Below are 14,277 nucleotides of genomic sequence, written 5' to 3'. Positions count from 1 at the left end.
GACTCATGTGTTATGTCCCTATGTCCCTTCTCAATCACTCTCATCACACCAGGATTTTGAGGATTTTATAGAGGTGAAAGGATGTCTTGAGGCTGGGGGGGATGAGAGATTTCACTCCCGCCTCGTGTAGGATTGGCAGCAAAATTGAAAGGCATAGTGATGTCTTCATAAGATATATATTGGCTCTGGATATATATAAGGCGCAGTGGTTAAGGGCTCTGTACTGCAGCGCCCAGGCTCTGTCGTAACCGGCCGCGACCGGGAGGTCCGTGGGGCGACGCACGGGTCCGGGTTAGGGAGGGATTGGTCGGTAGGGATCTCCTTGTCTCATCGCGCACCAGCGACTCCTGTGGCGGGCCGGGCGCAGTGCGCGCTAGCCAAGGTTGCCAGGTGCACACGGTGTAGCCTCCGACACATTGGTGCGCTGGCTGGGTTGTGTATCGGAGGACGCAACCCAGCCTTCGTCTCTCCCGAGCCCGTACGGGAGTTGTAGCAATGAGACAACGTACAACAATTGGATACCACGAAAAAGGGGTAAAACAATTTTTTTTTTTAAATGATATATATTGTAGTTGCATTAACACACACTTGGAAGAAGTGGAACAAGGACAACACAACTTCAACAAAACCCTCATCAGTTTATTGTCTTCAGCAAGAAAAATTAAGAATCTCACATTGCTGTCTAGTTTTTAAGAAAGACTAAAACACCCTCCATCCAACCAACCACAAAAGTTTTACAGAGTGTCTTTTGTCCTCAAACTTGACATATGTGCCAAGAACAAAATGTATTATTTTCCTTAAGCTATGTAGGCCTTGTCTTGAGGAAATATTAATCGCTCTTATTGAGCAATGCCACAGTTCAAGTAATAGAGACAGAATGTACACTTCCGCATCTCTGGCAGTTCACACAATGTTCTTAAAAGGTCACGTCATCAGATGAATAACACCACCAATTAAAAGTTAGTGCATTTCTGTGGCAAAAGCTGATGACCCCCCATAATTATAATAATGAATTTCTAAAATTACAAATACTGTTGGATTGCACTTTCCTCAAGCTTTCATCTTCTGTGGCATATTTCAGAAAATATATAATATAAAAAAATACAAAAAGCTTATACTTTGAATAACAGAATATAATATACAGTACTTCAATTTATGTTTTGATCAAGCACGTGTGGTGTGTTTTCCGCCATCACCATAAATGTAATATTCTGGTCGGAATATATACTTTTATCACTAATAGCAAGTGCTTTGGTTATTGGATACAATATGGAAAATGTCATTCTAAGGATATCCAGAAAATTGTTTATGCTACATACAGTACATATCAACTGGTAACTGGGTTATATTTTGACAACAAAAAAAACAGCGCTACTGACACGATGCGCCACATCAGTTCCTATATTTGCATGACTATGTACTGAAATACCCAGAACATGTTTGGTATGTGTACCACAGCTAGCTATGCCACTGAGTCAGCCATCTTGTTTTTCTGTACCATTATATTCTAATTCCACTTTTAGGATCTTCCGTGCATGGCCATCACAACAATTAAAATGTTTGAAATAAATTCTAAATTCCAAGGTATTGGGTGTATTACAATCTCATTTTACATTAGCACCAGTACTTGTGTTGTCAAAATGGGACCCTAGAAGTCCAAATAAAAAAACAGCACCTGACAAATACCAACATATTGTGACATAGTATATGTAGTCAGTCATCTCCCGGATGACCAGGCCCACTAAAACAAATCAAATCCCATGAAAGAAAAGGTGAAAAATGGGTACAAAAAAAAACAAATAGCAAACAGAATCTTATAAAAAACAAAGTCCTAGCTGACATTCAAGTTCCGGTCAAAGTTCCAATTAAGTGAAATTACATCCACCAATCCGTTGGAATCATCCTAGTGCAAATTTCACACATTCTTCTTTGAGAAAAGAACGCCCTCAAGTTGTCCTCGTAGGATAGCTTCAGTACGCAAACATGTCCGCCCTCAAGTTGCTACAGTACACAAACACGTCCGCCCTCAAGTAGTCCTCGTAGGATAGCTACAGTACGCAAACAAGTCCACCCTCAAGTAGTCCTCGTAGGATAGCTACAGTACGCAAACACGTCCCACAGCTGACTAATCTACATCTCCGGAGCGGCTGCAGGGAGTCCAGCAGGTAGTTTAGTTTGAGTCTGTAGAAGGTGGTGTTCCTCCGTCTGTTGTAGCAGGCAGTCCTCTGTGGCTGTGTGTGGGAAGGCTGACGAGACAGGAGTGACGTGGACAGGGTGCTCCAGCCGGACGTCCAGGGCCTGGTTGTGCTGTGCCAGGGAGTTGAGGCGATAGTGCAGAACGAGCTCCTTCAGAGAGCAGTGGAGGTCGTAGGGCTCAGCAAAGCCATAGCCACGTGGCGTGCTATAAATCATGCAATGCTTCACTTCTACATTAACACTGCAAGGATATAAAAATATAGGTTAGTACCAGTGTAGTGGCCCTAAGCCTTGGGAACATGGATCACAGTGAAGTAACTTAACAAGAGCCTATAAAACAGTGTAGCAGTATTCCCATATTCTTCCAACTCCACATTCCTTCATGACCATTTACATATTGTTATTCTTTCACAGGAAGAGGACACTCACACTACGGAACAGGCGTAGCAACCCTGCTTGCTGCTCTCGCGAATCAGGAAGGTTCCGGTGGGTTTGTCCATCAGCATCTCCTCAGCCTGGGTCCTGCTCAGCTCGCCCACGAACCAGCTCCCCTCGTCATGGTGCGCCAGTCTCTCACTCTCACCCTTCAACACGTAGGTGCTGCACACACCAGAAAGGACATTTAACAAATCTTTAATTGATAAGAATCATAAATGATAAGTAAGTAGTGTGCATACTATGTATACATTAGTATTGAATAAGTTCTAAACAGTTATAAGCACTACAAGCATTTCTTAGCACAACTAAATACAATTAAGAAGTATTATTACAATTTAGGTCTATAATGTGAAATACTTACTTGTCACTGCTATTGTCTTGGAACCCCAGCCAATCGTTAATGCGTTTCTGTTGCACACCTTCGTGATTCAGCCAACTGAAAACCAAAGAAAATGAATGTCTGTGCCAAGTGTTTGAAAAAAGCTACTTTTCATTAATAGTGACTTTAATAGAATAGAATAAAATAGAAGTATTGTAATGTACTTGAGGTACTCGTCTCTGATGTTGCGTAGCTCTATGAGGTCAGGCCTGAGGCTGTTGATCCTCCTGTCTGTCTCTCTGTAGTCCTGGACCTGGGTCCTCAGGTCCTGTTCCAGATGGACCTTACTGTCATAGATCTCCCCCAGCCGAGACTTTAGCTTCTCATAGTTCATCAGGAATCTGGGGAGCAAAGGGCGAAGGTCATGAGAGGTCAAAAGAAGGGTCAGGGGTAGTGCCACTGGCCTGAGCTGAACCACAGCTGCATGCAAGTCAGAGGGAGGAAACAATAAAAAGACATCCATCTATCCACACTATGAGCATACGTCTCACATTCCATGTGAGATAGACCAAGATACAACCAGACTAGTTACCAGACTCACCTCTCCAAGTCCTTCTCTGTTCCCTTAGATCGAATGCTCCTCTCACACTCCTCCCCATAACGCTCCTGCTCGCGACACTGCTCCTCGAAGATCAGCATGGTCTCGTTAAAGGCCTCTATCGCAGTTCTCTTCATCTGGATCTCCTGTGAGGTTTTAGTGTAGGCCTCGTACAGACAGTCAAACTGTTGACTCTTCTCCTGGTACTGACTGTGGTACTCCTGTAGCTTCCTCCCGGCAACATCAACTCTGTCCACTTTCACCTGCTCATCCTGGATACAGACAGACATATTTAATAAATTTATGAAACTCACGGCTGGTCCAGCAGACATAAACTTGTTGTCTGTGCATGATGAGTGGTTTCGTAACTAAATTGAAGACAAAGGCAAATTTCCTTCCCTGACAAATGTCAACTCAACTCTTTTGCATTCTTTGAAGACCGTCTTGAAACAGCGGATGAGAGGTGCCTACTGCCTACCTGTTGGAAGCGGGAAACAGGGTGTGTGAGCATGACGTCCAGTACAGCGTTGTATTCCACCAGAGGATGGTGCTGGTAGTGCCAGATGAGCTCCACTACAGAGCAGAAGGTCAGGGGCTCTGAAAAGCCATACTTCCCCTCACGGTGGTAGATCTTAATCAGCTTGCTGTGCCCGTCTTTCCTCAGCGTTAGCGTGAAGTCTCCTTGTATCTTAGTGGAAGCGTCACGAACCAGGAAGGAACCATCAGGTGTGTCGCGGAGCTTCTCGTTGACTTCCTCCCTGGAAATGTCTCCCCAGTACCACTCGGCATCCTGCAGGGGATATACTGGGGCTTCCCTTAGGCAGTTGTCGTTCATGAAGGAGGTAATGGGTTTGGCTGACCTGGGAGGGAGAGCTGAAAGAAAAAGAGATCAGATCAGGATGACAGTTTGTAAGAAAAAGCTGTTTCAGCACAAGTGGGGGGGTGCATCTCTATTCAACCCCCCCATACACACACACTCTCTCCAGACACTGTCAAATCTCCAGACAAGTCTAGGCATGTCCCCAGCTGATAACAGTTTCTGTCCTAATGGCCCATATCGACCATATCAGGACTGAGAACATGCCAGACTGCCCCATGCTCTGAAACAAAGACGGAGGACAAGATCGGTCAGTGAAAAAGAGGGTAGGTTCACACACACAAAGCCGGCTAACTCCAGTATGCTTTTAATAATTTTTTCTTGCAGGGGAAATATATTTTACATATTTTTCAACAGGTCAGAGAAACCAATGAAGCTAAGGCAAATGTAAATGCTGCAAATTCTGCCCATTTCCACTGGTCTGTCAGTAAAGTGGATGGGGTAAACTTTACATCCCCTGCTTGTCCAGTGTCCAAACTGCAACTGCCCCAAAACCATAAACCATCCATCTTCAGGGATATGATCATATACAAAACAATTTCATTTTTCAGACTTTCTAAACCCTCTTAAAAGGTGCACTATGCAGAAATTGCTCTGTTATATCCCGGTTGCAAAAATTCTAATAGTTCCCCTAATTTCCGTTTATGAGACAAAACAAGCAAGTATAGTGTAGAGAGTCACATTTCTATGTGAAAAGTTACATATTGCAGCTTGAACTTTTCTATATACATTTTAAAACTAACAACAAAAAACGTCTGGATCTCTCCAAAAATGACAAGAGGGGGTTGGGGATGGGGGGAGAAAACCACATCAAGAGGAAGAGAAAGGCGATATCTTTCACTACAGGACAGAAGTGCCTTTCAGGAACCTGTAGCAGAAGAAGCTGAAATCCTGGATTCCTACTAGACTCAGCAAATTCACCCTGCACACCTACTGTATGTATGTATGCATGCATGCATGCATGCATGCATGCATGTATGTATGCATGTATGTATGTATGTACAGTTGAAGTTGGAAGTTTACATACACTTAGGTTGGAGTCATTAAAACTTGTATTCAACCACTCCACAAATTTCCTGTTAACAAACTATAGTTTTGGCAAGTTGGTTAGGACATCTACTTTGTGCATGACACATTCTCTCTACTATTATTCTGACATTTCACATTCTTAAAAATAAGTGGTGATCCTAACTGACCTAAGACAGGGAATTTTTTACTAGGATTAAATGTCAGGAGTTATGAAAAACATACATACATACATACATACATACATACATACATACATACATACATACAGTTGAAGTCGGAAGTTTACATACACTTTAGCCAAATACATTTAAACTACATTTTTTTTTTTTTTTTTTTTACAATTCCTGGCATTTAATCCCAGTAAAAATTCCCTGTTTTAGGGCAGTTAGGATCCCCATTTTAATTTAAGAAGGTGAAATGTCAGAATAACAGTAGAGAGAATTATTTATTTCAGCTTCAATTTTTTTCATCACATTCCCAGTGGGTCAGAAGTTTACATACACTCAATTACTATTTGGTAGCATTGCCTTTAAATTGTTTAACTTGGGTCAAACGTTACGGGTAGCCTTCCACAAGCTTCCCACAATAAGTTGGGTGAATTATTGCCCATTCCTCCTGACAGAGCTGGTGTAACTGAGACAGGTTTGTAGGCCTCCTTGCTCGCACACGCTTTTTCAGTTCTGCCCCCAAATTTTCTATAGGATTGAGGTCAGGGCTTTGTGATGGCCACTCCAATACCTTGACTTAGTTGTCCTTAAGCCATTTTGCCTCAACTTTGGAAGTATGCTTGGGGTCATTGTCCATTTGGAAGACCATTTGCGACCAAGCTTTAACATCAGGATGTTAATGATGTCTTGAGATGTTGTCTCAATATATCCACATCATTTTCCATCCTCATGATGCCATCTATTTTGTGAAGTGCACCAGTCCCTCCTGCAGTAAAACACCCGCACAACATGGTGCTGCCACCCCTGTGCTTCACGGTTAGGATGGTGTTCTTCGGCTTGCAAGCCTCCCCCTTTTTCCTCCAAACGTAACAATGGTTAATATGGCCAAACAGTTCTATTTTTGTTTCATCAGACCAGAGGACATTTCTCCAAAAAGTACAATCTTTGTCCCCATGTGCAGTTGCAAACCATAGTCTGGCTTTTTTATGGAGTTTTTTTTATGGCAGTGGCTTCTTTCTTGCTGAGTGGCCTTTCAGGTTATATCGATATAGGACTCGTTTTACTGTGGATATAGATACTTTTGTATCTGTTTCCTCCAGCATCTTCACAAGGTCCTTTGCTGTTGTTCTGGGATTGATTTGCACTTTTCGCACCAAAGTACATTAATCTCTAGGAGACACAACGCATCTCCATCCTAAGCGGTATGACGGCTGCGTGATCCCATGGTGTTTATACTTGCGAACTATTGTTTGTACAGATGAAAGTGGTACCTTCAGGCATTTGGAAATTGCTCCCAAGGATGAGGTCTGCCATTTTTTTTCTGAGGTCTTGGCTGATTTCTTAGGATTATCCCATGATGTCAAGCAAAAAGGCACTGAGTTTGAAGGTAGGCCTTGAAATACATCCACAGGTACACCTCCAATTGGACTCAAATAATGTCAATTAGACTCTCAGAAGCTTCTAAAGCCATGACATCATTTTCTGGAATTTTCCAAGCTGCTTAAAGGCACAGTCAATTTAGTATATGTAAACTTCTGACCCACTGGAATTGTGATACAGTGAATTATAAGTAAAATAATCTGTCTGTAAACAATTGTTGGAAAAATGACTTGTGTCATGCACAAAGTAGATGTCCTAACCGACTTGCCAAAACTATAGTTTGTTAACAAGAAATTTGTGGAGTGGTTGAAAAACGAGTTTTAATGACTCCAACCTAAGTGTATGTAAACTTCCGACTTCAACTGTATGTATGTGTGGTGTGTACGTGTGTGTATGTGTGACTGTGCCCATCACTCTGGAGGTTGTGTCATGATGTAAAGTAGCCTAGGGGCTAATACACAAATACCGTATTATGAGGGAAATAGTTTATAAAAGCCCATGTAAAGATACATTAATTATGTATTTCAGTTCATGCAACCCAGGGACTTGTCCCTCTCTTTGACACAAACCAGCCCAATGCACCATGTCATTCACTGTAATCGCTTATAGAGACTACTAAATTAAAAATATTACACGATGTGATATATTCTAAACTATTACAATATCACATCAATTAGCATAGGCTACACGTGAATTGGTAGTTTGAAAATAAGTCATGCGACAAGTTGGTAAGCTTTCAGTGCTTGCGTACGAATTAAATATGGTCGGCTACAGTAGACGAGAGGAGAAAGGGGAACAAAGCAGTCGTTTCATGCGGAATTTCTACTCCACTCAACATTGTTCACGCGCTGGTAAGGTGCGTTATAACATAATAATACGATACAGCGTATTTCACCAACCTACGACCAAAAATATTATGTTTAATTGGGATATATCTCTTTAGTAACACGAAGCAAGACAAAGAGCAAAACCACCGCGTCAAGCAAGTCCACGAGAAAAGTATTACGTAATTGGCAAGCAGCGAATTGCACTTTGCATGTCTGGGCAAAGCCCATAGAGGGGACACACAATAATGTACCAGCACGGACACCTGTGTGTGCACAACTGGCCAAATGTCAACGTTCTATCATCGTTGGAAGTGATGATTAATATGATAATATGCATAATGATTACAGATCCAACAAATACCTGGAGGTGCTTGATCCATTTCGATGTAGAATAAGACTTCAGAGGGATAAAACATCCCGTTCCAAACGTTTATATTGCAAACCGTCTTGTTGTGAGGTATCTTTCCCTGTCTTGCGATGCGTGAGAAATACAACTTTTACTTGCACCAGAGTGAAAGGATCATAATGGCGAGTCGTTTTAGGAACATATGTGGTCGATTTCAGATTAGACAGCCAGTAGCAGGATTGTCCATTAGTCCAACTTCGGAGAAAATCATTTGCGCCAACCTCGTAATTGGTTCAATACATTTACTCACAGAAAATGTTCTGCAAAAAAAATATTGTAATTTCCAGCCACGTCTGTCAGTATGGCGGGTCGGCGCCGCTCCAAACTTCATCGCGCAGAGGTAGCAGTCAGGAGATTTTAAAGGGATCTGGAACATCATCTTGGGAGAAACCAAAATACATCACTTTCAGAGGGAGGGCTGCCCCCACAAGGCGGATTGATTAAGGCAGACAGACAGAAAATAGTATACATTTCTGATGTAAATCTGAAATAGTATCATGTTGTCTTGTATTTGAGTGATTGTAGCCTATATAGCCTTATAGACCGAAGATTATTTAGACAGAAGATTATTAGTGGGTGTATTGTGTGATAACCGCACCCATACATTGGAAGTGGTACCTTCCCTGCCCTATCATTTCATTGAAGGATCTCAATGCAAGGTAATTTGCTGATTTATTTGACGACACGAATGGAAGGAACTACCATGCACACAGATAAATTGTTTATTTTCAATAATTATTCTCAGCATTGCAACGGCATGGACAGGCAGATCCTGATCGATGAGTAGATGAACAACAATAACGAATATTAATGGCTTTCCAGGTGCTGTTTAAATGTTATAAGATACTACTAGCCTGATCAGTTATATAAATTGGACCTAGCGGTAATATGTGGTGTAATATGCTGTTAATTGAAATTAGATCATCTTTAATATGCAGGTATAGGCCTACCACTATTACTACAGTACTATTACATTTGACCTTATAATGTACATCTAAGATCATGATAAACACACACAATTGACACAAATATGTGTATTTATGTCATTTTAAAGAACAGAAAAGCATTGTAAGGCATATACATTCTGCCCAGGCTATAATCCAAAGGGCCATCTAGCCTTGAAACTTTGTGGCAGTGAATATAGCCTAGTTGAACAAGGCCTGTGTTTGACAGAGGCCTTTCTCTGTTGGTGGCCAGTGGTTTATGGCAGGCATCTTATGACCTCTACTCCATAGTGGAGAAGGTGATGAACCTCAGCACCCCGTTTTCCCACCAGGAAGGAGAGAACAGAGCTTTTCCAGTGTCCTCTAGCTCCTCTGGGTCTTTTCAGTGTCCACTAGTCCCTCCTAGTCTTTCCAGTGTCCACTAGTCCCTCCTAGTCTTTCCAGTGTCCACTAGTCCCTCCTAGTCTTTCCAGTGTCCACTAGTCCCTCCTAGTCTTTCCAGTGTCCACTAGTCCCTCCTAGTCTTTCCAGTGTCCACTAGTCCCTCCTAGTCTTTCCAGTGTCCACTAGTCCCTCCTAGTATTTCCAGTGTCCACTTGTCCCTCTGAGTCTTTCCAGTGTTCACTATTCCTTTTGAGTCTTTCCAGTGTCCACGAGTCCCTCCGAGTCTTTCCAGTGTGCTTCTGAGTCTTTCCAGGGTCCACGAGTCCCTCTGAGCCTGCATCTACTTTAACCATCTCTGTCATAGAAACACAACACATGCATGCACACACCCATCCATACACGTTCATGCTTGCTGACGAAGGTACGCACATTGCCACACACGCTCACACACACACACACACACACACACACACACACACACACACACACACACACACACACACACACACACACACACACACACACACACACACACACACTCACGTGTATAGTATGTGTATATCTACTACACCCTCTAGATGTACTGTATTTGAATTATTTGCATTTTCTTTGTGGAATGTGCATTCCTTATGCAAACTATTACTTATAGCAGAAAAATGCCACCCACGCCAGGCAGAGGGCTTGTGAAGCATTCAACCTCCAGTTGACAGGTGTGTATGTGTCCAAGTTTGTGTGTGTGTCTATGTTTGTTCATGTGTGCGTGTGTTGGTGCGTATGTGCATGTGTGTACTCTTTGAGAGTTCTTAGTGCTAGTCTGTCAGGGCTTGTCAGTGGCTGCCCATCCCCCACCACTCACCCTGCAAACTCCTCATGTCAATCAGTACACAGAATGTGGCCTCATGGCCTGACCTTTGTGACATCATGTTTCACTTCTAGTGCCCTACCCTGCTAACACTAGCATCAGTGCTGGATCTGTATAGGAGGAGAGATGGCTAGCCCCTGAATGTGTCTGTGGTGTGCAAACATCAAGACAATGTAAAAGGGGACTACAGTGACATTTTATATGATTTTGTGTGTTAACATGTCAAATCTTATTCATCACATGCTTTGTAAACAACAGGTGTAGACTAACAGTGAAATGCTTACTCAGTGTGTGTTTGTATGGAAGGGGATACCTAGGTAGTTGCACAACTGAATGCAACCAGAATGTCTTCCGCATTTAACCCAACCCCTCTGAATCAGAGAGGTGTGAGGGGCTGGCTTAATCAATGTCTAGGGAGAAGTTGTTGTTGGGGGTTAACTGCCTTGCTCAAGAGCAGATGTTTCACTTTGCTGGCTTTGGGATTTGAACCAGCGACCTTTCAGTTACTGGTCCAACGCTCTTAACCGCTTGGCTTACCTGCCTCCTGCTTATGCTTAAGTGTATTATCAGTGTGAGTGAGAAGTGTGTATAACTCTGGCAGGGATAAACCAGTGGGCTCCTGTGGGCTCTGGTCCTCAGATTTAGGCAGCCCTGATGAGATCAGTGGAGGCTAATCACAGGCTTACAGGTTGATAGGTTGATACTGAAAGCCTTAATGGGATAGGCTGTTACTGCAACTGTACAGTGAAAATCTCACTTTTCAGATCAAAACTAATTTGATTTGTCACATACTTCATAAACAACAGGTGTAGACTAACAGTGAAATGCTTACTGGTCCTTTTCCAAAAATGCAGAGTTAAAGATAATGATAAAAAATTGAAACAGTGACTCGTAGAATAAATACACAGTGAATAACGAATAACAATAAAGAGGAAAAATAACGTGGCTACCAACTAATTGCAGCATTACCGCAAAAATGGACGAGGAAAGTGTAATGGGTAAAAGTAGGGAACTTGTCGGCCCTGCATTAAAGACCATAATTGGTTAAAGAAAATTGTGAGTAATAAAAAAGTATCGCAGTTTCGTTTAAGGACCAACAAATATACAGCTGTGCCATACAGATTGCAAAATAGTCGGGATGAGATTTACGATGTACCGATACCATGTCACATATTTATGAATTTATACGCAAAATGACGCTGTATGTATTTATGTGTGTATGTATGTATGTATCCATATGTATATGTATATATTTGCAACATATATATGGGGGATAGGAAATGATTCAGACAATTACATTGATGGAAGCTACAATCTATCTTCAATATTAAAGCTGATCTACCCCCTAATAAAACAAGTAAAAAAATACGAACTTTTCTTGTTTACATGTCGATGTGCAGGGGTACGAGGTACATTGGAAAGACTCTTCTCTGCAGATCCTCTCAAGCTCTGTCAGGTTGGATGTGGAGCGTTGCTGCATAGCTATTTTCAGGTCTCTCCAGAGATGTTAAATCGGGTTCAATTCCTGGCTCTGGCTGGGCCACTCAAGGACATTCAGAGACTTGTCCCGAAGCCACTCTTGCGTTGTCTTGGTTGTGTGCTTAGGGTTGTTGTCCTGTTGGAAGGTGAACCTTCACCCCAGCCTGAGGTCCTGAGTGCTCTGGAGCAGGTTTTCATCAAGGATCTCTCTATACTTTGCTCCGTTCATCTTCCCTTAATCCTGACTAGTCTCCCAGTCCCTGCCGCTGAAAAACATCCCCACAGCATGATGCTGCCACCACCATGCTTCACCGTAGGGATGGTGCCCGGTTTCTACCAGACGTGACACTTGGCATTCAGGCCAAAGTGTCCCATCTTGGTTTCATCAGACCAGAGAATCTTGTTTCTCCGCCGTACCAGGCGGTGATACACCCCGACAGGATGCTCTCCATGGTGCATCTGTAAAAAGTTGTGAGGGTCTTAGGAGGCTGAATTTCTTCAGCCTCCTGAGGTTGAAGAGGCGTGGTTGCGCCTTCTTCACCATACTATTTGTGTGGGTGGACCATTTCAGATGGTCAGTGACGCTGAGGACCTGGAAGCTTTTCACCTTCTCCACTGCAGCCCCGATGACGTGGATGGGGGCGTGCGCTCTCTGAAGTCCATGATCAGCTCCTTCATTTTGTTGACGTTGAGGGAGAGATTATTTTCCTGGCACCACTCCGCCAGGGCCCTCACCTCCTCCCTGTAGGATGTCTCATCGCTGTTGGTAATCAGGCCTACCACTGTTGTGTGTCTGCAAACTTGATGATTGAGTTGGAGGCGTGCGTGGCCACGCAGTCATGGGTGAACAGGGAGTACAGGAGTGGGCTGAGCATGCACCCTTGTGGGGCCCCTTTGTTGAGGATCAGCGCAGTGTAGGTGTTGTTGCCTACCTTCACCACCTGGGGGAGGTCCATCAGGAAGTCCAGGACCCAGTTTCACAAGGCGGAGTTCAGACCCGGGGCCCGAGCTTAATGATGAGCTTGGGGGGTACTATGGTGTTGAAGGCTGAGCTGTAATCAATGAGCAGCATTCTTACATAGGTATTCCTCTTGTCCAGATGGGATAGGGCATTATGCAGTGCGATTGCATCTCCCGTGGAGCTATTGGGGCGTTAAAGTGGAGGTGATATGATCCTTAACAGCATTCTTACGTAGGTATTCCTCTTCACCAGATGGGATAGGGCAATGTGCAGTGCGATTGCATCTCCCGTGTAGCTATTGGGGCGATATGATCCTTAACTAGTCTCTCAAAGCGCTTCATGATGACAGAAGTGAGTGCTACAAGGCGATAGTCATTTAATTCAGTTACCTTCACTTTATTGGGTACAGGAACAATGGTCGACATCTTGAAGCAAGTGGGGACAGCCAACTGGGATAGGGAGAGATTGAATATGTCCATAAACACTCCAGCCAGCTGGTCTGATAATGCTCTGAGGATGTGGCTAGGGTTGCCGTCTGGGCCGGTAGCCTAGCTAGGGTTAACATGCTTAAATGTCTTACTCATGTCGGCCATGAAAACGAGAGCTCACAGTCCTCAGGAGCGGCCCACGTCGGTGGCACTGTGTTATCCTCAAAAGCAGGCGAGGGTGTTTTGCTTGTCCGTGATTGTCTGGAGGCCTTGCCACATACATCTCGTGTCTGAGCCGTTGAATTGCGACTCCACTTTGTCTCTGTACTGATCATTTTGCCTGTTTGATTGGTTTACGGAGGGCATAACTGGACTGTTTGTATTCAACCATATTCCCAGTCACCTTGCCGTGGTTAAACATGGTTCCCGTTTTCAGATTTGTATGACTGCTGCCATCTATCCACGGTTTTTGGTTTGGATAGGTTTTAATCATCACAGTGGGAACAACATCCTCTATACACTTCCTGATGAATTCAGTGTCAGTGTATATGTCAATGTTATTCTCAGAGGCAACCTGGAACATATCCCAGTCCGCGTGATCAAAACAGAAATGCAGCATGTCTCAAGTCTGCTGTGTGTGTGTGTGTGTATGTGTGTGTAGACCTATTTACCGCAATTGAAGCGATGCAGAACGGTCTGTAACATACTTGATAGGGTGTTCTTTCTGCATTATCCACCGAGTAGCTGTGGGGTTTCCCTGATCTGCTGCCAGACCAGCTCACAAAGCATGCAGTGACGATGCCAGAGGCAACTGGACTGCGGGCAGAGTGTAGGATGGCTATGGTCTGGTCCTTAGGACCCTACCATTGTGGAAATGGGGACAGTGTCTGAGCTGCTTGAGTTGGAACAGAATGAAATGTTGGATGACCAAAACTATGAGCTTCAAATAGCTGGGCCTGGGAACATAGCTTGTTCTCTAAGG

At 43.5% G+C, this 14,277-nt stretch overlaps 1 protein-coding gene across 1 annotated transcript; it reads right to left on the bottom strand.

Annotated features, from left to right (window-relative positions):
- Positions 1-618: 618 nt before the first annotated feature.
- On the bottom strand, positions 619-8,582 carry LOC139386771 (phosphatidylinositol 3-kinase regulatory subunit gamma-like). Its single transcript, XM_071132582.1, has 7 exons — positions 8,193-8,582; positions 4,030-4,424; positions 3,555-3,823; positions 3,178-3,354; positions 2,996-3,070; positions 2,626-2,796; positions 619-2,437 (listed from the first exon to the last, which is right to left on the bottom strand). The coding sequence occupies exons 1-7, from the start codon at positions 8,245-8,247 to the stop codon at positions 2,131-2,133; spliced, it is 1,449 nt and encodes a 482-aa protein (XP_070988683.1). The 5' UTR covers positions 8,248-8,582; the 3' UTR covers positions 619-2,130.
- Positions 8,583-14,277: the final 5,695 nt, after the last annotated feature.

The sequence above is a fragment of the Oncorhynchus clarkii genome, chromosome 28 (genome assembly GCF_045791955.1).
Source record: "Oncorhynchus clarkii lewisi isolate Uvic-CL-2024 chromosome 28, UVic_Ocla_1.0, whole genome shotgun sequence".
NCBI classification, from domain to species: domain Eukaryota; kingdom Metazoa; phylum Chordata; class Actinopteri; order Salmoniformes; family Salmonidae; genus Oncorhynchus; species Oncorhynchus clarkii.
Note: the sequence above shows the minus strand (reverse complement) of the source record. Positions and strands in the feature narration are given on the sequence as shown.

Excerpts from the sequence above, each read along its gene's own strand:
- LOC139386771 (XM_071132582.1), bottom strand. The coding sequence starts at position 8,247 with ATGTTTTATCCCTCTGAAGTCTTATTCTACATCGAAATGGATCAAGCA. Across the intron at positions 3,824-4,029 it reads CTGTTTCCCGCTTCCAACAG|GATGAGCAGGTGAAAGTGGA; the intron begins GTAGGCAGTAGG and ends GTCTGTATCCAG. Across the intron at positions 3,071-3,177 it reads ATCAGAGACGAGTACCTCAA|TTGGCTGAATCACGAAGGTG; the intron begins GTACATTACAAT and ends TTTGGTTTTCAG.